This window comes from Delphinapterus leucas, chromosome 11 (assembly GCF_059928025.1).
Source record: "Delphinapterus leucas isolate spDelLeu-1000000601 "Yukka" chromosome 11, BTC_Dleu_Yukka2, whole genome shotgun sequence".
Taxonomy (NCBI): Eukaryota; Metazoa; Chordata; class Mammalia; order Artiodactyla; family Monodontidae; genus Delphinapterus; species Delphinapterus leucas.
The window spans coordinates 32,971,357-32,997,660 of record NC_143139.1 but is presented as its reverse complement, the minus strand read 5'-3'; the positions used below and the strand labels follow the sequence as shown (position 1 = coordinate 32,997,660).

General features: G+C 35.9%; 1 protein-coding gene across 15 annotated transcripts in view; it reads right to left on the bottom strand.

Annotated features, from left to right (window-relative positions):
• Window positions 1–26,304, bottom strand: part of PPHLN1 (periphilin 1) — a 144,189-nt gene that overhangs the window by 114,564 nt on the left and 3,321 nt on the right. For 8 of the 15 annotated variants that reach the window (XM_022572442.2, XM_089920551.1, XM_022572428.2 and 5 more), the window contains 3 exons: window positions 15,569–15,660; window positions 3,678–3,842; window positions 979–1,040 (listed from right to left, as the gene is read on the bottom strand). In XM_022572442.2, coding sequence (XP_022428150.1) covers window positions 979–1,040; window positions 3,678–3,842; window positions 15,569–15,640 — 299 coding nt within the window. In that variant the 5' untranslated portion in view covers window positions 15,641–15,660. Of the gene's footprint in view, window positions 1–978; window positions 1,041–3,677; window positions 3,843–15,568; window positions 15,661–18,889; window positions 18,933–26,304 lie in introns of all 15 variants that reach the window. The other 7 variants (XM_089920555.1, XM_022572437.2, XM_022572439.2 and 4 more) reach the window with 3 other exon arrangements.

The window sequence follows — 26,304 nt, the reverse complement described above, 5'->3', positions numbered from 1 at the left end:
CTGTAACTGGTCAAGAGACAGTTCAACAGGTCAAGGTGACCACAGCATAATTACCATGTGACTGCTTACTCCCTGGGAAAGGACTGGCTTGCTTCCTGATTGCAACAAAAGGTACCTAGCACTTAACTCTGGGTTCCTTAGCTGCAATGCGTAGCCACCATCTCTGCCGATCACATCACCCTGTGGGACCTGGGGGCAGGAAACCAATACTGCCATGCTGATGCCCCTTCTGTCTGCTGTGCTATGAGTAATTAACTGCCCTGCTCTTATCCACTGAATCCAGCTGTCTACTTCTGGCACCTATGGAGCTGTGGCAGTTACTCCTTGCCATTCTCCATGAGTTTGGGGTTCTTGTCTGACAGTCTATAAGAGATCTTTAAAAGGCTCCTTTTACAACTTCCAACACTACCAGAGTGAAATCATTAAAAAAAACAACTATCAACCTGGTTAAATATGTCCATCTTTTTTTTTTAACTATTCTATCAAATGCTTCTATTAAGTAACCAAAGCTAACAATGATCAAGGTCCTTCGAAAATGCATTTTCCCAACAGAATTTAATTGATCAAGATAAAGCAACTGAGAGATGCTTTTTAATAGGAGACAATTTGTAATGACTCAAATATTTTCAAGAAGGATACTTCTGGAAAAAATGCCTTATTTTCTAATTAAGCAAATACATACCTTATAATCCACATGACTCATTAAGAATAATTAAATAATTAGAGAAGAATATAACAAGAGCTTAAATATTTTTAAATATATATTTTTACTGTCAATTACAAAATGCCAAGAGATACAGAACACTAGCTATTAGTGCCATTAATATATTACAGTCACAAAAAGAATATAATGCTAGTTGCTTTCAAATTTTTAAATCCTATTAAATATTTCATTGATGTGCCTTGAGGTTAGATTTCAATAGCAGACATCTCAGTGAGGCAAATATCAAAGTAATTATGTTATTTTTATCTTTTTACCTGTATTCAGGCTGTCGGCTTGCAGAATGATCATCTCTTGTCCACCGATAGCCAGATTCATCCTATAACAGAAAAACGTTACTTAGATATTCATTTACATTATTTTGGTCAGGTAGGGTATATATGTATCTAACAGAACTACTGGAAACTAGTCTCTAAGACCAAAATAATATGAGGGCAAAGACACCTTTCTAAATTTCTCTGAGCTTCAAAGGCATAAAAAAGTAAAAAGGATACCGCAAGTCATCCATTTCAACAACTAATTTGGTAGACTGAGAACCTGTGGTACCATTTATCTCTATTAAAATACTTAAAGTATTTCTTTGGTAGGCACAAACAGCCTTATTACCAAAAGCACATGCCAATATTCACAACACAGAAAGTCTGTTCGAGAACAAAGGTTCAATTTAAATTTAGCCAAGCACACATTTCTCAACCTTTCATTTTATTCTTCCTCTGTCAAGTTTGCTCAGCAATTTTCACATTCAAGCCCAATGAAGAACTTGTCACTTTTCCACTCTTCTTGTTCAAGTTTCCTTTTCTCAACCTACCTCCCATTAAAAACCACAACTGAAAACAATATAATAAGAAATCAACACTTACTGATAAGCTATATTAGAACAAGATGTGGCACTAAGTTTAAAATTAATCAAAGAAAGTACACGTTGTCCTCTAAAACAAATTTGGAAAAGATACATATAAAAGAACCACATGGTAATCCATACTCAATTACTTTAAAATTATACAAAGAACAATGTACAATCAGCCGTCCATACCCACAGGTTCTGCATCGGCTCAAAAATACTGGGGAAGGGGGAATTCTAGAAAGTTCCAAAAAGCAAAACTTAAATTTGCTGCATGCCAGCCACTATTTACATAGCACTATGTTGTATTAGGTATTATAAATAATCTAGAGACGATTTAAAGTATATGGAAGATATGCATAGGTTATATGCAAATACTATGCCGTTTTATATAAGGGACTTGAGCAACCTCAGGTTTTGGTATCCTGGTGGGTCCTGGAACCAATCCCCTGATATCAAGGGACAACTGTAACATGTGCATTACCTACAATCAGAAACACTGATTCACCTAAAATAAATACTATCTTCATCCTCCTCTTTAGCATCACGTACTCTATTCTTACAGAAGTAAAATGTATTCATCATTTTCCTTCCCAACATTAAACTATTAACAAACAAAAGAAAAAACTCAATAGCTATAAGAGAATATTGGATCAAGTAAGCAGTTTGTTTTATACTAACTGAACTCTAGGTAAGAATTAGCGTCATGAGAATCCTAAGGATCTCAAGTGGGCCTGCTTGTTTGTTTGAAGAAAATTTAAAGAGAAAATGTGTCAAGTACGAATAAACACAATTTGTAACAACAATAGTAAAAAATATTATCGAGGCACTATTATGCTGCAAGGTTTTAGAAAAAAATCTTGTCCATACGGCTTCAAATGCAAATTGGTCCAATGAATCCAAAATTCCCTGTCTACACTAAATGGCCACAGGGTTTTCCTAAGAGGGATAACAACTGTTTATGCAAAGGCCAAACTGTTTCTCCTTGAGACTACCTGGAAGAATGGCTCTGATGGCAAAATCCAGCATTTCTAAAACAGAGATAACACATAGTATTTACTTTTCAATACCAAACCCTTCTTCCTAAAGGAACAGCATGACATTTAAAATTGAACAAAATAAAAATCAATTCTATTGAGAAGTAAGGACGCTATAACACCCCAAACTTAAAAACAAACACAAGAAAATATTGAATAGTCTCACTGCCACTTTAGAATTGTCAAGGGTCACGATGTGGTAGTAAAAGAACTAAACTCCCATACATACTTATCTTGGGTAAATCACCTTAGCTCCATTTCCTCAGGTGTAAAGTAAGGAAACTAATTCCAATGGCTACTGTGAGGTCAAATTTATCATAAGCAATGTCTGAATATGTACTGTTAATTACAACATTATATAGAAGGGAAGGAGAAAATGTAGGAAAATGGTTTAGCAAAGGAATGTTATAAACATGCAAGCTAGGTCAAAGGAAGTGCATCAAGGAATAGTTTAATCAAGTTCAATAACAGATTATTGCAACATTAAATATATACTTCTAGATTACTAAAGATGATCAAGAGAAAAAACATAATAATAATAGCAATAATGGCTAACACTTAAAAAGTGCTTATTATAGGAAAGGCAATGTTTTGAAGGCTTTCTAATCTGAGTTAGGAAGTAGACTTTAATAATAACAAAAATGAGACTGAGTCTCAACAACCTTAACCCAACCTTACCCACAGCATTTCATCATGATAAAAATAAAGTAACTGTAAGTGGGCACATCTAGTAAAAGATAACTACCTGGTTATCACTTATTGAATACAAAAGCAATAGATAAGATTACCTTTATCTGGTTCTGCAAATCCTTGCCAATTTAGGGGATAAAAAAGCAGGCTAGTTGGAATTAATGTAATTTAGATAGAGCTATCCAGAGGGCTTACCCACTTTGTCCAGCACCCCAAGATTCTTGACTACCAGTTCCCATTTGACAGCTCCAGCAGGCAAGTCAACAGAGCATCAAGCAGGAAGTGTTTATTCAACTGCCTTCATGGCCAGTCACATAAATTCCAAAAATTACATGATTTTTTAAACTTATAAAAAATAACAATTAGTACATGGGGGAAATTTACATACTCCTCTGTGAGGTGGACCACTTCTTCGATCATGAGAAAAACTGCGGCCCTCGTCATATTCTCGGTAACCAACATGACTGTAATATCTACTGTAGCTTCCTTCACCAGGTCTGTCTAGCAGTGGTGGTTTCTTTGGCACAATATTAACTACTCTACGGTAGCCATCCTAAAACAGACAAAAAGAAATATATAAAAATCACTAACTTCTCTATTTGGTTTTGGAAAGGTTTTTAAAAAAGCACAGGAGTTCTTATCCTTAATCAAATGAGTAAATGTATAAACAAACAAAAATGCATTAATGAAATAACATGAATATAACTAATAGTAAGGTCTTCACATGAATTAAAGGAAATAAAACTGTTCAACGAAGAAAGCCAGGTGTTTAAAGTAACATGCAGCAATGCAAAAAACCAATCATAAGTAAAAGAAAAAGTACAATATTATTGTTTTAATAAAAAATAAACTACAAAAGTGAGAATGTTACAGTAGCTCTAATCCCTAACTGTCTAGGAATTTTATAAGTAAAACCATTTAAGATAGCACACATCTTTGGTCTACTGTGTTTGAAGTACTGTTCAGAAGAAATATAAGATTTTTACACATAACCAACAGCAAACAGGGAGGTAATACTGAGCTAAAAAGATCTAGAGAAAACATTTTGCCATTTCTCCAGCAGCACTAGAGAGAGGAGAGACTTTGACATCACGAGTTTTGAAGCAAAATAAAACTCGTTATAAAATTTGAACTAATTTTCAAAGTAATACGTTAATGTTTTAAAGTTTTAGCAGCTGAATGGATTCTTAGTGGGAGTTGGGAAACTGGACAGAGGGAGAACACCTGTCTTAGACAAGAAGCTGCTGTAAAATAACTAAACAAAAATGATTACCAACAAGAACTGGAGAGCTACAGAACATGTTTCTGTAAACAATCTGGTCTTAAGCAATCTTGCTATGTTTATCAATATCAGATGAGGTATATGGGAAAGAAACTGGCAAGCTATCTAAGTATACGATATGATCAATATCAGTTAACTAATTTGACAAAATGAAAAACCAAAATATAATGCCCAATGTTCGGGGCTGGTTATTTTACCACCTTAAGTCTCAGTTTCATTATCTGCAAAATGAAATTAATATTAGTTACCTACCTCATGGAGTTGTGAGGATTAAATAAAAACCAAGTTGTAAAACATTTAGCACAGCAGGACACACTAAGTGCATAAAAAATGTTTGCTATTTTGATTACTATTTTTGCAAGTCTAAGTGAAACACTAAATTCCTCAAAGTGTCTATTTCCTTACATTACTTCTTAGCATTAATAATTACAACTATTCAGATATAAATAATTACATCCAATTCAAATTTCCCGATGGGTAGGAAATTTGTCAATGTGCTAGGAAAAAATAAAATCAATAGTTCATATCTATTTGACAGTTAAAATGACCTACCTAATTTTTTTCCATGGGGATACAACTTGGTTTCCTTCTTTAGTATGTTAGACATTAAATTGTAATATATATTCTGTATGATTACATAAAATATAGTACACAAATGAATTTATTGACTCTTTCTTCTAAACACTATCTTTCACAGAGATTTCAATTAAATCTAAACAAATACTGAGTTTCTTTAAAAAGAAATTGGCATTAAGCCAAAATTAACATTACAATTTATAGCATTTTCTATTTCAAAATTTATTGTACATAAAATTAGAATCACTGATTTCTCCAGTTTCAAGAAACCATAAAATTCCACTCCACAATACCCTTGTTTGTACATGCTTTGGTGAAGGGATGGTGGGGTGAGCATATACGCCTATTAATGCTTCTATTAATAGACAGCTTATTACTTTACCAAGCAGCCTGTTTCTGTGTTCAACTCCCCCAAATTACTACAAAGTGATTTCAGGATTTTAAAATGTATATGGTAAAACTTTCAAAGAAGTAAAACTCAAGTCACATTTAGTTATATATTTAACAAATTGTTTCTACAAAATAATACAAATGAAAATAATCATTCCAAACTTGTTCATCAGCAAAAGAAAAAATCTCCTAATGACAGTTCTTACATCTAGCAATGAAGATGAAACTGGCATTTCCTTTATGTTTTGAGAAAGTCTTCAAATGTAAGTAACATTATACCATCTCTGCTCTGTAGGCATCTAATCTTAAAGAAAATTCCCTCATTCTATGAAAAGATTTAAGGAAATGAAGATGACTGTAGGAGTCTGTGACAAAGCAAGACTGTATTTTCAGAGAGTTCATAGCTCATACCATTCAAGATATACCATTCAAGAATTTTTTTCTTTCCGATAAAATCCATGATGAGAGGCAAAGATTTCAGAATTTCTCTTTCAAAAGCTTATATTATTAAGAAAGTTCAAACAGTATTTTATATTACTTACAAAGCCAGATCTGAATGGAAACACCACCACTGTTTGAAATTCTTGTACAAATCTTACATTAAGCTATAAATATGTAATTTTCCTTCCTAAATGCTAATGGAAGTACACAAGGCTTCAGATACTGATGTTTGGAACCTCCTTTTTAGAAATGTTTTGGAAAACAATGGCACCATAATACATAAACCAGAAATAAAAATTATGACTTATGAAGAATATGTTATAGAGTGTTTTTAAGGACAACAGGATCATTTTCAATTAATTAAAAAATAAACTCAATGGAATAGAAACATTTCTATTATTTAAAATGCAGATGGATCCATTGGATTTGCTTCTCCAAAGTTAGTGTTAATGGTATGATCAGTCAGACCAAAAATAAAAAGTATATGTAGTTCATTAAAAAAAAACAATAAATTTGAAAACCCATTTTACTTAATCATTTATCCACTCTGGCAGGACGTAGAAAGCAAAAACATGTATATAAACTTAACCATTTTTTTGAAAAGTTATAGTTCTGTTTTTTTACACTTTTGTAATTGTCATTACCTTAGAGACGAGACAATTCCTACCACAAGGCTGTCTGCATTTCTGAAATATGTACTAGTCACAGTTTGCTTGTGCTAATAGAAATCTGATCAGATTAAGATACATATCAAATTAGTTTTGCAATTTTGAAATCTGAAATGGTGACTTGTCTTGTTGCAAAACAACCAATTATTTCTTCATTTTCTATAAATTCCAATTTAATATAATTACCTGTTATGAGAAACACTTTCATTTTAGTTAAGTAAAAGCACCAAGTTTGATGCTTTCTTTGATTCAATATATAAATTACATCAAATTTCCCATACTAATGTTTAGGCTCATTACTAACTGGGTACAGATTATGAGGATTACATTTCTTTAAAAACATTTATTTTCCATTGTCCTTAAAATATACTTTGCACCCATTTTAACACAAAAACATTTTATTTAAAATAAAAATTTTAATATATAAGCACCCCCTTAAGCATCTTTATCTTTTAGGAACACATACTGAAATATTTTCATTTGAAATAAGGCTTTTTGGATTTACTTCAAAATAATCTAGGAGGGAGGAAAGTGGTGAAGGCATAGACAAAACAACATTGACCATGAGTTGATAATTACCATTTGAATGATTTGTCCTTGGGAGTTCATTACATCATTTTGTTTACTTTCATATACTTAACTTTCACCCTTATAAAAAGTCAAAAACAACTAAAACATTAACCTACCAACAAAGTAACTAAGTACAATGGTACATGTAACTATTCAATGCCATTATTTCCTGACACAATCAACTTAGTATGAATGCAAGTTTCATGGGCACAGAAACTTTGGTCTTATTCACTGCTCTATTCCCAGCACCTGGAACAGTACTTGGCACACAGCAAGCACCACATACATAATATACATTCCACTTTGCTATCTCAATTTTACGCTCCTGTTGGCATCACATGCTTTTTACTAGAAAAGTACCACACCTAACTAAAAAATTTGATTACCCACCAGGCTGGTGGACTTCTGCTTTCAAAAGCCTGAGGTTTCCTCACTCTGATCCTTCATGTTTTATGACATGTCTCTGTATTGTAGCACTTATTGGTTTAATTCACTCACTGAATTTTCAATGAAATATTAATTTTTCTGGGTCATTTCAATGGCTTTCGGGAATAATGGGTCAAATATCTGAAACTGGAACTGCCCCAGAAAATTAGGATAGGACTTCCCTGGTGCAGTAGTTAAGAATCAGCCTGCCAATGTAGGGGGCACGGGTTCAAGCCCTGGTCCGGGAAGATCCCACATGTCGCGGAGCAACTAAGCCCGTGCGCCACAACTACTGAGCCTGCCCTCTAGAGCCTGCGAGCCACAACTACTGAGCCCACGTGCCACAACTACTGAAGCCCGCGTGCCTAGAGCCCGTGCTCCACAAGAGAAGCCACCACAATGAGAAGGCTGTGCACCACAACGAAGAGTAGCCCCCACTCGCCACAACTAGAGAAAGCCCACGCATAGCAACAAAGACCCAATGCAGCCAAAAATAAATGAAATAAGATAATTTTTTTTGAAAAAAGAAAATTAGGACATATTACAGAATGTAGCCAAGAATTGATCCTATCTCTCTGGAAATAGTGACAACAAAAATAAAGTTAGGTTCATGCAATTCTGCCAGCCAAAAAAATTAAACACCTCCTAGGGCAGCTCTACACAAACGAACATCAGCAAATGAACACTTAAGATTTTGTATTTCACATATGTAATTTTCACATTTCAAGTAAACTGTAAAAAAAAAAAAATTGCACTTTAGGTAATGATATGCATGTTTAGGTAGGTAATGTAAAGTGTACTGTTGTCCACAGTTTACTTTGAAATGCATCCCCAAAATTTGATGGATTAAGTGTATGCATAAAGGACAGACAGATGGATAAAGACATGATAAAACAAGTTCAGTTAAATGTTAACAGTTGAATCTAAATGATGAGTAAATGGATGTTCACTATAAAATTCAACTTTGCTGTAGGTTTGAAAACTTTCATAATAAAATACTGAAAAAAGTTTTATTTACATGGGGAAATTTACAGGAACACTGACTAGGTAAAACAATAAAATGCGGGGCATAAAAAGAATTAAATTATGCATGTGCACACTTTTAATAAAAGTGTTTCATGAAATAAGAGTGGAAAGAAAAGGAATATTTCCACATTAATATACTTTAAGCAACAGTATCTGGAATATGTATATAACTGAATTGCTAAATGAAGTAAACTTGATTATTTATTTCAAGTTGGATTAAAAACATGTCTGATTTTATCTTGGGTACATTTAAATATGAGAATATATGGAACAAATATATGTCCCATATATTACCTGTAAGACCTTAGAAATTAACAAACTCATGTTCTGAATTCACTAAAAACTTGATTTCTGATTGGCTAGAGTCTCCAGGAGGGAAATAACCAATCACAAAAACAGTAGATACATTCAACTAACCCAAGGAAATAAATATTGTTATGTAATTACTTAATTATAAAACCTAATTATGTAACTCAAAACTAATTATATGTGACAGAAAAATTTTTAAAAGAAAAATTTTTTTGGCCGCACAACACGGCTTGCGGGATCTTAGTTTCCCAACCAGGGTTTGAACCCGGGCCATGGCAGTGAAAGCTCCAAGTCCTAACCACTGGACTGCCAGGGAACTCCCAAAAAATAAAATTTTTTTAAAATGTTGCTGCTCATCACTACCCTCAGTCTTTACAATTCTCACTGCTACCAAGATTAGAAAATCTTTTACTTAATATGCATTTGTTAAAGGAACAGAAGAAGAAGGCAGGTAGAAGCAGATAGGACTGCTTCAGTCCCAGTTACATTACAGTGCCCCAAATATAAGCTGCTAGTGTTTTGATCCTAGTTTCCAAACTTTAAAAAGTTTGGAAAAAGTTTAAAAACATCTTTAAAAATCTAAAATAAGCCAATGGAAAATGGACATTTTATGTTGCAACTTCATTAAAATGTTCCACATTACCTATCTGTTCCCTATCAAGCTAACAAGGCGGACTTCCACAACTGGAAATTTACTGGTATCTAAAAGCCATTGTTACAAAACTTGAAAAAGGCTACAAAATCATATAACCAAGCTCACAGAAATTACAGATTAAAAAGTAGAAAGCATGGTTTTAAAAATAAAGGCCTTACAGGGACTTCCCTGGTGGTCCAGTGGTTAAGACTCCACGCTCCCAACACAGGGGGCCCAGGTTCAATCCCTCGTCAGGGAACTAAATCCTGTGTGCCGCAATTAAAGATCCCGCATGCCGCAACTAAAGATGTCACAACTAAAGATCCTGCATGCTGCAACTTTATTTATCCTGGCACAGCCAAATAAGTAAATAAATATTTTTAAAAATAAAATTAAAAGTAAAGGCCTTACAGACATCTAGAAGTTAAATGTAGATGTTGGGTGATAATCAATGTCCTCCCAACAAAGGAATGTGTATGTTCACATGCAGATTCTGTGTAGTATACTTCTTTGGGCTTAAGTCTCCTATTTATCTACCCAAGTTTAAGACTAAATAAAAATTTATGTGAAGCACCTTAAAAGTAACTTATTATTGACACAGAAGTAACTTTTAAATGCTCTAAAGTGCTAAAATAATAATTGATATATTTGTCAAGTTGTACATTGAGGATAAGCTTTCCAATACTCAAATTAAGTGTAATTTAACATCAGCACCAAAATACATGTGTCCAATTGCTTTCCAGGTTTATCAAAGCTAGAAGCTCACAAAATAGTTGCTTTATAACTGAGGTCATACTAGTGTAGTAGGTACCTTCTAGAGTCCCTATTTGATGTCATACTTTATGTCATAGCAATAGTTTCTCAAACACATTTCTGATGTATCAGAACTGGGAATGAATGGGACAAAGGGAACAGTAAGAAAAAAAAAGAGAAATGCAGTAATATTGTTTGTTGTTAGAGAACAGAACCCAAACATACAAAATAAAATAGAACATTAACTTTGTCTATCCCAGACACTAATGAGAGTGGGTTCTCACTTTATGAAGGACTAGCTAAAGTTTTACATTTAGAAAAAAATATATATTCTGTCCTTTCAAAATTTTAGGTAAAGTTTTATTTAGGTATGACAGCCACATAAAAAAGTGTACAAACCGTAAATGTATTTCTGGATAAATTTTCACAAGGTAATCACACTGTGTAACTACCACCCAGATCAAGAAACTGAACACTCCCAGCATGGCAAAAGCCTTCCTGTGCTCTTTCCCAGTCACTACCTCTGTCTCCCAAAAGTAACCTCTTTCCTGGCTAGTTCTGCCTGTTTTGAAACTTTGTATAAAAGGCATCATACAGGACACGCTCTTCTTTCTTCCAGTATTGCTGTTGCATATGGCAGCAGTCCATTCGTTCTCATTGCTGTATAACTGCACAATTAATTTATCCATGCTGTTGGACACTTGGATTGTTGCCAGTTTGGAGTTCTTATGAATAATGCTGCTTGGGAACATTCTTGTACATATCAATATCATACACCAATATACTTTTTAAAATAACATTAGATGATCTCTGCTTTGTAAGCAAGTATTTTAAAACTTTTAATTATGTTTTTATTAGATCCAAAGTCAGAATTACAACTTTAGTGATTTACATTTCTAGTTCCAGTGTCACTTAAACACTTTAACCCAAGAATTCTGTCGGTCCCCGAAATCAGATGTGAATAAAAAATTACTTTTTCACCTAAAAGTAGGCAACAAACAACACAACAGCAAAAGCAGTATCTGTGGCTTCACCACTAGCAGAAATCACAGATATTTTTATGTTCATGTTATAGCTGTTGCAGATACCTCAAAGTATCATTTACACTCATCACTCCTTTGAAAACACAGCAATGAAATCCCCACCACTAGTTCTTGCTTAATAGCTAATGACCTACTAAAAGAAGTATATATTACTATATCACAAATTTGGTTTCTAATAGTTTTATAATTATATTCAAATATAAGTGGTCTCCTTTAATTCTGTGTATTTTATTTTATAGTTTTAAAAATGCTATTCTAGGGCTTCCCTGGTGGCGCAGTGGTTGAGAGTCCGCCTGCCAATGCAGGGGACACAGGATCGTGCCCCGGTCTGGGAGGATCTCACATGCCGTGGAGCGGCTGGGCCCGTGAGCCATGGCCGCTGAGCCTGCGCGTCCGGAGCCTGTGCTCCGCAACGGGAGAGGCCACAACAGTGAGAGGCCCGCGTACCGGAAAAATAAAAATAAAAAATGCTATTCTAGGAAGAGATCCATAGGTTTCACAACACTGCTAAAGGGATCATGGCACAGAAAAGGTTAAGAACCTATGCTTTTTTAACTAAAATGTAGGTGTAACATAAAAAGCAAAGGGATAATTTTCCAAGAGCCATCAAAGGGGTATAACATATCGAAAGGAAAGGAAGGCTTTAAATTACTAACCATAATAAGACCAAGTTCACCAGAAAAAATGTAGTGTCTTGAGTCTTGTGGAGGGGGGATGTGGGAATACAGAAGGATTTATAAAGTAACAGAAGTTGATTGGTGGGGGGGCAGTTGGAGAGACCAATCTAATGGAATTAAAAGAAGAGAGACCAGAGGAATGAACTTGGACAAGTTCTGGGCACATTCCACGCTCCAGAAGGAGAAAAGCAGTCTGGGCTCCTCCCCATCTAGAAGAAACCCAGCAGCCAGAGAACTTAAGGAAGTGAGATTTACCTTTAGGAACTTACAATTGAGTACATCTAGTCTGATTTTAAGGGCACTTGTGGTAAAAACATACCTCCCTATCTGCTTACCACTGATGAAATTATGAAAATTGCCTCTGTTTCACTTTTACACACACACAAAAGGTATAAAATGAAAACGTTTGGGTTTGTTTAAATTTTACTACAATATCCTCATTCGTTGAGGACTTCCCTCACCTGTCATCTTTACCTCAACTGCCATCATCAGCAACTTCAGTGTTCAGCTACAATCTGACTTTCTTAACTCTGCATACAGGAATCACCTGACGAACGTTTAAACAACACTATTGTCCAGATCTTATCCACAGAGATTATGACTTAATTATCTAGGGCCCATTCATGGGTATTTAAGAGCCCTCTAGGTAATGTACAGTGAGGACTGACAACCCCTAATCTAGATTACTGATCCAAAATCTAACCTCAAAGTTTTGTTGACCTCAACTCCAATAACCTTCACCCACCCTCATTCCCACCACCATATACTGAACTTCAGTCACCCAGAACTGTTCCTTCTTGGAAACTCTACATTCCAAAATACTGATTGCTTATCTTTCCACCATACCCTGGTCTTCAACCTCATTAAGCCTTTCCTGTCCCTCAACCCCTTACTTCTTTCAATCCATTGTCCCTCTCATAGCCTTATTCCCTTTCCTAATCAGCCCATTCCACATAAGGCCTCAATAATTCTTCAATATCCTTATCTCCCTGGATCCACCATTCATTTTGGAATCTTAAATCAATACAACTTGCTTTCTCTACTCCCAACCTGGGCTACTTAGATAATAAAGTACACAATCCTGCAGATTGGTGCCCCTATAAAATTTAAGGTACATAAGCTTACAGCCCCTCAGCAACAGTCTTTTTAAACATCTCTAGTCAGGAGATACCTACAATGGCTACACCAAACTTCAATGGCCTCAAGTCTCCCTCTATCTCCTCCACTTTCAATAGATGATCTTGCCACCTCTTACTTGAGAGAAAAATAAAGGCTGTTAGCTATGAGCTTTCTCAAATCCATTCTCACACAGACAATGACCTTACTAGAGATAGAGAGGGCCCTACTTATTGGTCTTTATGACACTGATAAACTGATTATTCCCATCTTAAAACTCACTCCTCCCCCAGCATATTTAAGCCAGCTTCCTTGATAAGCAATAGCCTCTGGGCAGGTCCCTCAACTTCCAGTTTTAACAGCTCTTTAAGCCAACTCCCACTGCAGTGTGTTCTATCATATAACACAGCATGCACACATAATGCAGAATGGTGTCTTAAAAGCTTTACGTCATAACTTTCCCCATGATTTTATCATGAGTATTTCCCATTGTTCTCTGAAATTAATTTCTGTATATAAATCTCTGTCTACATTTTAAGGCTTCTAAAACACTCTACTACATTCTAGAAATGTACCATTAACACTCAGAATTGTTTTGAAGATTAGGAAGTTGATATATACCTCACTTATAGTAAGTAGGTACTAGTTAAATAGATAGTTACAATAAATTTCCATTTAAAGTAAGTCATCCCCTCTCTAAATTACCTTATTTTATAATTTGGAGCTATGTAAAAGTGTTACATTAAAAAAAAAAAAAACCTAATTAGAAAAGAAAAAAAAAAAGGCAAACCCCCAAAATCAAAAACAAAGTACGGCTTCCCTGGTGGGGCAGTGGTTAAGAATCGGCCTGCCAATGCAGGGGACACGGGTTCGATCCCTGGCCCAGGAAGATCGCACATGTCGCAGAGCAACTAAGCCCGTGCACCACAACTACTGAGCCTGCACTCTAGAGCCCATGAGCCACTTGAGCCCAGGTGCCACAGCTACTGAAGCCTGCGTGCCTAGAGCCTGTGCTCTGCCACAAGCGAAGCCACGACAATGAGAAGCCCGCACAACTCAATGAAGAGTAGCCCCCACTCACTGCAACTAGAGAAAGCCCGCACACAGCAATGAAGACCCAATACAGCCAAAAATAAAAACAAATAAATAAATTAATCTAAAAAAAAAAGGTAAAACAAACCCAACTATATATTCAGTTAATGGCATAACAACACAGAAAATTCTTTTAAGTATCCCAAATTTCTAATGGGATATATCCATGGGAGAGTAAGGGACCTAAAAAAATAATTTTTAAAAAATTCATCCCTTTTCCCATCCCTGTGTTAGTCCTACACCTTCTTTATCTATCACTTGTTTGTTCTAGGTAAACTATAAAATAATTCTATCAAGCTGAAAAAATTTTTAAATTGAGATTTTGATTAGAAACATCAAGACTATTAATTAACCTGGAAAGAAATGACATTTTCTAATAATTAAGTCTGCCCCTTCTGAAATATGGGCAGCCTCTTCATTTTTTCCAACTTAATTCATTTTAGATCAACCCCAAGCTAAGCTGTAACCTAGGCCAAATGACAACCATGAAGATGATATCACCCATTTAAGTGGGTTGTAGGATTTACTTACAAAATATACAAAAAATAACTAACATATAAACTAATATTTGTGCCCTCTGATAGTGTATAATGAATCCATAATATACCCATATACCATCACCATGAGCCCAATCCCTTGGTGCTTAGAATGGGCCTAAGCAAAAGTTTAATAAGACTGACAGCTTCTTGACCTTACCCAAACCCTCCCTTGGGTCTCTATAGAGGATTTTGAGGAGAGAAAGAGAGCATACATACATTCAATAAACAGTGAGCTCCTACTATGTGCCAGGTACTAAACACAGTGCTGGGAATACAATAATATGCAAAACAGCAAGCTCCTTTAGAAAAGAAAAGGACTGGTTCAAAATTACCAATTCCCAGAGCAACAAAGAGACAAGCAGTAGAACAGCAAAGCAGAAACTGCCTACCTCCTCCTACTTTAGAATTTCACATATCCAATTTGCAAACATTTTTAGGAATATAGAAAAACAGGTGACAGCCAATAGTAGGAGCAGGTGCTCAAATATTTCTTTGTTAACTGATGGTCTGAGCTTTATCAAACCTCAAATTTTCTTCACAAATTAACTCCCTTTTAGAAATTTAAGCAAGAAATATAAAATACAGATTTTCTACATAAATAAAATGTTGCCTTTCATTTTCAAACTTTTGACTTTTAAAAGATAAGCTTGATCTACCTACATTTCAACTAGCTTTTGGTAGACAAAATTCACTTGGACACTTGGTTCTGAATTATTCTACAGGTAAGAACAACTTACACTGGGGTGACTTCGAGGAGGTACTCTTTCTCTTGGAGGTCTTTCATAGTCATATCGTCCCTCAGACCACATTTCATCTCTTCTGTAAGCCACTAAAGAATAAGAAAAAAGAAATCAAAGAATAATGGGTTTTATGTTACTATGAAATAGTAAAGAAGAAAAGGAAAAAGTAAATGATTACATTCTAATACAGATATTTTCCAGAGATACTTAAGGGAAAAAAAAATAATGTAAGTGACCAAAAGGAAAAAACAATGATTATGGCAATTCTTCAAAACAATTTGAAATTTTCTTAAAAAAAAAAAATGTAATAGAAAGCCCCACCTTCCTTCTATTTCCAAGGCTATTTAAAAGCTTCAAAGACCTTATTCTCATCAACTGTGGGAAGATCCATAAGACCACAGATTTTTCATTCTCATAGAGTAAAAATTAGAAAAGATTCATTTTAATGAACAGTGTAAAAGGCTAATAAGCAAAGCTGGATGGTGTGTACAATGGTAGTTTCAGCTTTTCTACATCCTTGGAGCTTACTGTCTCTTTATGTCCAATGAAGTGGTTTTAACTGAAAAAAATACTAAATAAACACTCCTGTAAAAACACACTCAACAGGACTTCCCTGGTGGCACAGTGGTTGAGAATCCACCTGCCAATGCAGGGGACACGAGTTCAAGCTCTGGTCCGGGAAGATCCCACACACCACAGAGCAACTAAGCCCATGTGCCCACATACTAAGCCTGCACTCTAGAGCCCGCGAGCCACAACTACTGAAGCCGGCATGCCCCAGAGCCCAAGCTCTGCAACTACTGAGCCTGCGCTCTAGGGCCCGCGTGCCGCAACTACTGAGCCCACATGCTGCAACTACTGAAGCCCATGCACCTAGAGCCTGTGCTCCGCAACAAGGGAAGCCACCGCAATGAGGCCGCGTACCACAACGAAGAGGAGCCCCACTCGACACAACTAGAGAAAGCCTGTGCACAGCAACAAAGACCCAACGCAGCCAAAATAAATAGGGAAAAAAACCCCACAAAACACACTCAACAAACCCTGAGACAAACCACTCTTGATTTTGTTTTTAATATTATAATCTTATTTTAATGCAGAGGCACCTTCATAAAATTTGAAATTAAAAGTTCTGTCAGCATTTTTCCCATTTGGGATGCAGAGAGGCTTCCTACTTTAACAGACAGCTGACATTTTCTGGGTAGAGGGCTAATGCAGTGCGTTACAGAGTCCAGATGAAAGAGCATCTGTGAACAGGTAAACAAGGCAAATAAGACAGAAGATGAGAATAGGGTACAGGAAACAGCCCAAAGGTCATTTACATGAAATGGTGATACAGTAATTAAGGGGTTGGCAAATGTTTTTTTAACGGAACAGACAAATATTTTTGGCCCTACAGATCACAGGTCTCTGTCACGACTACTCAATTCTGGTAGTATAAATGACAGCAGTCATAGGCAATATATATATATGTATGGGTGTGGCCGTGTTCCCAAAACATTTTATTTACAAAACCAGGCAGGTGGCCCACAGGGAATAGCTTAACAAGCCCTGGAGTAGATGACAAATGGTTAACAGGGCAGAACTGGGAGAGGGTGATGTAATCATGGAGCAGGTTAGAACTGTGAACCATCCTGATGTGTAGAAGGATGATCATGAGCGAGAAGTGAAAATGGAACAGGTACCAAGTTATGGCCTTTTAGTACATAGAAAATAAGGCAACAAGTCCACATACATAGTCCACAGATCAGTGAAGATGAAAAATATTTCAGAGAAGCCATATGTCAAGAGATTTTTGGTGGTTCTTTCTGATGTAATACTAATGGGGAAGGAAAAGAAATAGACAATCCATTTTGGCAGCATAGAACTGTAATAGTTTAGGTTAGTTTATGCTAAGGAAAAAACAAAGACTGGAAGATGAGAGCAATATTTTTTTAACACTATCATAGTAAAATCAATCTTAATTTTCTCTGTACAAGCAAACCTATAATATTTTCTAATACAATCAGACCAAATAAAATGAACTAACTAACCAAAGATGCCTAGGGAAATGTTAATTTAAATTACAAATTAGCTTTTAACATTATGCATACATCAACCTGAATTCTAACTCTACAATCAGACATCATTAACAGTGTTATTTCAAAGTAACCAGTCTTTTAGGTAGAAGAACTGATGGAAGCTTAAAAGGAAAAGAAATAGTCAACATGGAAAAGAAATAGTCAACATTGCTTCTCCTCACCTACTTTTACTGAATCCAGGTTTCAGTAAAAGGGTTTCAGTCTAAAGAATGAGTTAGGTTTTATACTACTTAAGATACAGTACACAGAAATAGTAACAGCAACAAACTGAAATCAAATCACAGGAAAATATCAACAACCCAAAAGAAAAACTGACATATGATATGAAGACAGTTTACAAAAAAGGAAACACAATGGCTCAACCTTTTGAAAAGATGCCCACCTTTCTTCAAAATAAAAAAGATGAAAACTAAAACTATAATGGAGTACCCAAAGCTCTGAAGAAAGCAAACTGTTTTGATGAGAATAAGGAAAGCAACACTCATAATTAATGGAGGAAGTATAATTTGGAATAGACTGGGAACAATTTGACAATATCTATTGAAAATGTTAAATGTACATATGCTTTGACCTGGCAATTCCACTTCTACGTATACTTGTACATGTGCATGGCAAAGACTGAAAGCAACCTAAAATGTCCCTCAGGAGGGTACAGGTTAAATACAGTGCTGTACATTCACATAAAGGAATTCTATGCAAACCATTTCAAAGAAAAATAATCCCATATATAACAATATAGAAAGATTGCCAAGATACACTGCTAAGTAAAAAAGAGCAAAGGGCAATCTAACATGTAGAGTATGCTGACACTCTGGAAGTAAAAAGGCAAGTTATGAATACATATATGCTTTTGCACAGACCAGTTCTGGGAGTATAAGCAAGAGAACATAACCGTGCCTGCGTCTGGGAAAAATGGGGTGGCTGGAGTATAGGAGGGTAAATATTTCCACCGCATGTTTTATACATCTTATCATCTATTATAAAAATAAGAAACTGTTTTTAAAGGTCCTGAAAATCATTCAATAAGTATAATGTGTCAATTGATGGCAAAAATTATGACTATAAATTAATGAACTAAAGGAGAACATAAGGAAAAGATTTTGTAATTAATGAGAAACAAAAATAAACTACAAGAATTCTAAAGAAATTCTATATAGTTTCTTAACTAGATACAGCAATAAAATACTGAAATCTACTGGCTGCCCACAAAGAATGTATGAATAATTACTATACTACTTACTTGAGTCTTTTCAGGAATCAAATTTAAAGTTTTCAACAATCTCCTGTAGGTGGGCGGGAAAATACAGACATAAGGATTTGTGTCTGTATGTACGAATGGAGAAAAATAACTAAACATCCATATTTGTATAAATAAAACTCTCAAAATAAAAAATTATGCGCCTTAATAAGCAAGACTCCCTTCAAACACATCTTTGAAAATAGAAGATATTTCTAGCTGCTTTGTTTCCAGTTGCTAGGTTTTCATCACAATTAAATACTGTTACTTTCTTTGCTTTTTTTTTAGCTTCTGTAAGCTGTGGATTTATTAATTAAAGTAGAAATACTGTGAGGTAATTGCAATAAAATTTTTGCTATTTGTCTTCCAAACTGCCAAGCAGAAAAAGGCAACTAGATCAGGAGTGACCTATAAATTTAAGACTATAAATACAGTCTTATTTCTGCACTCAGCTAGTGAGGCACTTCTCAAAATTTCTGTAAAGCAATTAGGTGACCCTAGTCTTTCTAGTAGACCCACTCCTCTATCCTTTGAATTTCATGTAAAGTGGTAGGTAGGGCTACAGCCTTGAGTAGATTTGGAGTCACTTTTTTTTTTAAACGTAAGAATATTTGAAATACTTGGAATTTCCTTTGTTAATCGTACATGCCCCTTTTTTTTTAAAAAAATTTTACCTAAGCCTGCTCAGTGTACTTTGTATATTTTAAGAGAAAGTCATTAAAAGTTCTCCATTAAACTTATACCTAATAAGTTTGGTGTTCTTTGATGAGTCAATGATTACTGGCTTGATATTGGGATTACTTTTGAACTTGGGACCATTTATTGCCAATATAAAACTGTAGGGTTTTCCATACTGAGGATGCCAGATTTTCTTTCAATATGTGAGGTATTTTAAAGCTAGTGTTTTTAATATTCTAGGTAAAAATGACTTAAACATCTAGTGCAATCCTTTCAGAGAAAGGATAAGAGTTATGCCCTGTCCAGCTCTCAGCTGGCAAAGTTAGGACTAGAAGTCTTCTTGATGTAATTTTCTTCTTCTTACGAAACTTGAGTGGCCTCTGGTGGTCAAAGTACAAGGCAAAAAACAGAAACATAATCATACAGAAAGTCAAAATAGCACTGTCTAGAATATACATCATCAAGAGACAAGAGACCAATTAAATTCAGTTGTGGAAGAGCTAAATGTAAGCAAATGGATCAGAGTTAAAATCCAGAGACAGAGAAAAAACCTAAATAAAAGCAAATTTATCTGATGGCGAGTCATTGTTTAATAGGTATGTTGTTTCAGTTTGGGAAGATGAAAAGCACTGGGTGGTGGTGATGGTTGCACAACAGTGTGAATGTAAATACTTAACACCACTGAACTGTATGCTTAAATGGTTAAAAAGGAAAATTTTATGTATATTTTACCACAATTAAAAGAAATTTTTTTAACGTGAGTTTATGTGGCACCAGCTGACTTTGCTGAATGTAACAATCACTTCTGTAAGGCATCAATCTGTATTTTGAACTTAATTTCTACTAGAAACAGAGAGCATCCACAGAACAGCAAGTTATTACACTACTGTTACCAAAACTTCGATTCCTATAGTTAATCCTATGACAACTTTGCATATTTGACTTCATACCTGATGATGCCCCAATGGAGTATTCACCTTACCTGGAGCTACAGAAATCTCAGTTTCAAGCAAAAATGTTTAGTAAATAAGGTAAATTTTCTTTTACCTTAAAAAGTTGACAATTTTTAAAGATCTTAATTTAAAATTTCAATTACTGTAAATATAGGAATAATTTTACAAAAGGAAGTTAGTTTCCTTTACAAATAACAAATAAATTGCTTACATGTCTATATTACAATGATTAAATAGAAATATTAGGCTATAAAGTAATCTCTTATAATCAATTATTTCATTTTTTAAGTTACCTCTTACCAGTGAGTATACTGAAATATTAATATCTTTACAGAATCTGCAGGTATTCAGTTTTTAAATGTACTCTTACCATACCTATTGCTTTTACAAAACAGCAATATCAGAATATAATTCTTTATTTTATCCAAATTACTGTGTATTTTCAGAATAAGAACATAAAAATAGTAGAACACAATGTAATGGTGAAATTAAACAGAACTTGGTGTAGCAAAATAATTAGCACCTACTAGTAGAAAACACCCCAAAAAATCAAACACCACTGGTAAGGCCCATGCCAAATTATTAAACTTCTTTTATCCTTAAGAAACCTAGACTACCAAGGGGGAAGGGGGGGTGTGGGATGAATTGGGAGATTGGGATTGAAATATATACACTACTGATACTATGTATTAAATAGATAACTAATGGGAACCTACTGTATAGCACAGGGAACTCTATTCAATGCTCTGTGGTGACCTAAATGGGAAGGAAAACCAAAAAAGAGGGGATATATGTGTACATATAGCTGATTCACTTTGCTGTATAGTAGAAACTAACACAGCATTGTAAAGCAACTATACTCCAATAAAAATTAATTTTAAAAAAAGAAGTCTATATAATTGGGGAAGGCAGTAATATAAATAGACGATTCCATATGCAACCCTGTACTGTTAGCAAAACAAAACAGAAGACACAGTTTGATGATTACATACAAAAGAAGGAACATTCGGCTGTAAAGAAGATCGGCTTTAAGCCGGATCTTTAATTAAAACAACAAAAAAGGGAAAAGGTATTAGAGCAGGAAGATATAACGAAGGTACTATAGGATAATAAGGGAAGAATATGCTAATATCACCTTGAATTCAAAGAATCTTTTTTGTAACTTTCAAAGGGCTTTAAAATAACTGATGAGAATGGCCATCATCAAAAAATCTAGAAACAATAAATGCTAGAGAGGGTGTGGAGAAAAGGGAACACTGGCACTGCTGGTGGGAATGTGAATTGGTACAGCCACTATGGAGAACAGTATGGAGTTTCCTTAAAAAACTACAAATAGGGCTTCCCTGGTGGCGCAGTGGTTGAGAGTCCGCCTGCCGATGCAGGGTACATGGGTTCGTGCGCCGGTCCGGGAAGATCCCACGTGCCGCGGAGCGGCTGGGCCCGTGAGCCATGGCCGCTGAGCCTGCGCGTCTGGAGTCTGTGCTCCGCAACGGGAGAGGCCACAACAGTGACAGGCCCACGTACCGCAAAAAAAAACCAAAAAAAAAACTAAAAATAGAACTACCATATGACCCAGCAATCTCACTACTGGGCATATACCCTGAGAAAACCATAATTCAAAAAGAGTCATGTACCAAAATGTTCATTGCAGCTCTATTTACAATAGCCAGGAGATGGAAGCGACCTAAGTGTCCGTCATCGGATGAATGGATAAAGAAGATGTGGCACATATATACAATGGAATATTACTCAGCCATAAAAAGAAACGAAATTGAGTTATTTGTAGTAAGGTGGATGGACCTAGAGTCTGTCATACAGAGTGAAGTAAGTCAGAAAGAGAAAGACAAATACCATATGCTAACACATATATATGGAATCTAAGAAAAAAAAAATGTCATGAAGAACCTAGGCGTAAGATGGGAATAAAGACACAGACCTACTAGAGAATGGACTTGAGGATACGGGGGGCAGGAAGGGTAAGCTGTGACAAAGTGAGAGAGTGGCATGGACATATATACACTACCAAATGTAAAATAGATAGCTAGTGGGAAGCAGCCACATAGCACAGGGAGATCAGCTCGGTGCTTTGTGACCACCTAGAGGGGTGGGATAGGGAGGGTGGGAGGGAGGGAGACGCAAGGGGGAAGAGATATGGGAACATATGTATAACTGATTCACTTTGTTACAGAGCAGAAACTAACACACCATTGTAAAGCAAGTATACGCCAATAAAGATGTAAAATAAATAAAATAAAATAACTGATGAGTACAGTAACCTTATGATTAGCGGCACATGTTTATGACATTATCCAGATTTAGGCTATTGACCCGTTCTGCAGCTGAAGCCAGTCAGCTAAATTTAAACTAAGGTGCTCTGACTCCCAGTGAAGTGATCATGTTACTTACCCTGTCATCACTTCACTAATCTCCTCCCATTAAGGAAGTATCAGAAGTACTCCAGTAAAGTTCTCTGATCCAACACCGTATGAAAACTGAATACAACTGAAAAATGGAAGGACCCCTCTACGTGACAATTAAGCAGAGAATAGAATTAGAATTCAGTGTGGGGAATGTAGGCTTCATTTAGAAGTTTGCTAATAACTGGTCGTAGATTACAAAAATCTCATTCTCTTATGCCATATTCAATAGAGTACGTTTAATATACCATCATGGTATATTTATGTCCAGGAAGAAATAAGCTTTCTTAGAGCATTCCATTGAGCTACCCAACCACTGTCATGTTAGATTCAATTGAAGGCAAAGATGACAGGAAGGACTTGAATTCTCGGTAAGAGTAGCCTGGAAATTGAGAAACTGGAAAGTCACAGGCAATATTCTTCTGTCAAACTATTCACGCTTTGAATCCACAGGCAAGGCAACAGAGAAAGATCCGTTTTTCATTTTATCTAAAAGGTTATAATAGCAGCTTAGACTACAGAGAAACTGTACATTGCTCTAGCCAGCTTCCAGTATTAAATATACACAGGATAAATAGCTTTCCCTCCTTCCCAAATGCATTCCTTTCACTCTTTATATTCATTCAGTAACTATTTTGATAGCAAACCATGGTTAGCAATTAGGTCACATTTGACCTCATGCTTTAGATGAGCCATAGGCCTTCACACTGGCAATTGCCCACCCAGGATGCTTTTCTCCAGGTATCTGCATGGTTAAAGCCTTCAATGTCACCTCCAATGTCTTCTTAATGTCATTTTTCTACCAGATCCCCCTAATCTTGCTATTTTTTTCACAGCATTAATCATCTAAGATACTATATAACTTTGATGTATATTATTGGTCCCTTGCTACTAGGAATGTGAACTATATGAAAGCAGGGATCTCTACATTGTTCATTGATAAATATTAAGCACCTAGAATAATTTGCACAACGTATGTGCTCAGTATTCATGGAGTAAATCTATTAAAGCTGGTAACATGCCCCCTCTGGATAAATGATTCCCACATCTCCACTTCCTTTCAAGAGGATATCTCACAGCACCTCCAACTCAGTATGCCAGAACAGCTCTTCACACTTCTCAGAAAACTGCTTTATCTCCTGTTTTCCCCATTTTGGTCAATGACACTATATCAGATACCCAAAGGCCCAAATCAGAAACCTGAGTCACACAAGACCCAAAACTTTTCATATCTAAGTAACTAAATCCAGGTATATCTACCACCTCAATATATAAGGTACATGTATCTCCACTTCCTGAACCCTGCTACCACTGTCTTTGTTCATATGCTCTTAATCTAGCCATTGGACTCCCTAACAGTAAAACACTGGTCTCCTTGCTTCTGATGTCATCTCTTCCACTCAGCAAACTGCAGCCAGAGTGTTCATTCTGATAAGACACCTGATTTTAAAATCTCAGTTATTCCCCATATCCGAAAGAATGAAGTCTCAGCCTAAACTTGAAAAAGCTTATTTATGACCTTGCTCCTACCATTCCAGCTTCACCTCCTACCAATTCCCCAACAGCCTCCAGAACCTCCAGACATAACTACATCTTGTTCTGCAAGTGTGCCACTATTTCTCACCACCATATCATGGCATGCTTTTCTCCTGCCTAGAATATCTTTCTTCTACTTATTTGCCTTCACCCTCTACCTAGTGCTATATAACATTACATTCAATTTACTTTCCTTCCTCTCCTCCCTCCCAATCTAAACACCACTGCAAAGGCAACGAATGTGTACCTTTCTTACTCCTGTTGCTTAGCACAGTAAAGGTACTTATTAAATATTGATCAAATAAATATATTATTCATATGACCACTACATGAGCCATTCTGAAGAACCTAAATAATAGTTTGTAGCTTTTGGTTACTCAGAAAACTTCCAATGAGCACTATTAGATTATGGCTCCTATTACACTTCTCATGACACTAATGCCACTTCATTTTTGAGCAAAAGGTACCAATGAGAATCCTTTAGCTCTAGCACCTAAAGCAGTGATTCTCAACCCTGTCTGCACATTAGAATCATCTAAAGAGCTTTAAAGAAAAATACTAATGCCTAGGTCTTGTCCTCTGAAATCCCTATACAGTTGCCTGGGACATTTTTTTTTAATCTTAAACTTATCTGAGGATGAGATCCATTGATGTTAAAGCAAGGTAAACATATTCCTGATATCGTAAATTAAAACAAGAAGTTTTAAAGTATAGACTTGAACCTAAAAATTACATAATACTACTCTACTTGAAAATGTTTAAAATTCCAGACATCTAAAACAAAAATGAATTTTAGAATATAGTTAAAGTCTGTGAAGAAAAAAAATAACATTGGATGTCAATTAAAATGGTCAAAATAAAGAATCCACAGGAATTAATCATTGTTCAGTGCCCAGGGAGAGATAAATGCAGGCAATGATACTTAAAAAAAAGCCAAGAAAATTTAAATATAATCTTGAGAGAGTGCTTAAGTGTAGATGAACAACAGTCAATGGTAGAATCCAAGAAAACAGAAAGGAATTGGGGAAGATAAAACGTCCATGAGAAAGATACAAACTACCAGGGCAGAAGACTGGCATTGCAAAGGAGTGGGAAATGAGCCTGCATAGGTATTCAACAAGCTTTCCTTTCCTCCCCTGAAGTAGATATTATCCCTCCCATTCCAGAAAAAAAACCACAGAGGCTCTGAAAAGCTCAAATCTCAGAGGCATACGGAGCCTGGAATCAGACTCAGGCCTGTATGACTTTAAAAACCAAGCCCTTTCCACCATATCACCTTGCTTCACAAAGCAAACAGGCAAGGACAGAGAAAACAAAATTCAAGGGCATTAAATGGCACAACAAAGCAAAAAAACAGGGACCTGCCTGGTGGCGCAGTGGTTAAGAATCTGCCTGCCAATGCAGGAGACACGGGTTCGAGCCCTGGTCCGGGAAGATCCTACATGCCGCGAAGCAACTAAGCCCGTGTGCCACAACTACTGAGCTTGCATGCTGCAACTACTGAAACCCGTGTGCCTAAAGCCCGTGCTCTGCAACGAGAAGCCACCACAATGAGAAGCCCGCGCACCACAACGAAGAGTAGCCCCCGCTCATTGCAACTAGAGAATGCCCACACAACAACGAAGACCCAACGCAGCCAAAAATAAATAAATTTTTAAAAAATAAAGATACATGTCAACTAAATACTTAAGAAAAAAAATGCGAAAAACTAGAGGAGGAGCTCCCTGTAGGCTTTTAAACCTAGAAATAAGGTGAGGGGAAAAAATGTCATTCCAAATGACATTAACCTGGCAGTATACAGGAAGGACTGAAGGTGAAGAGGCTAGAGGAAAGG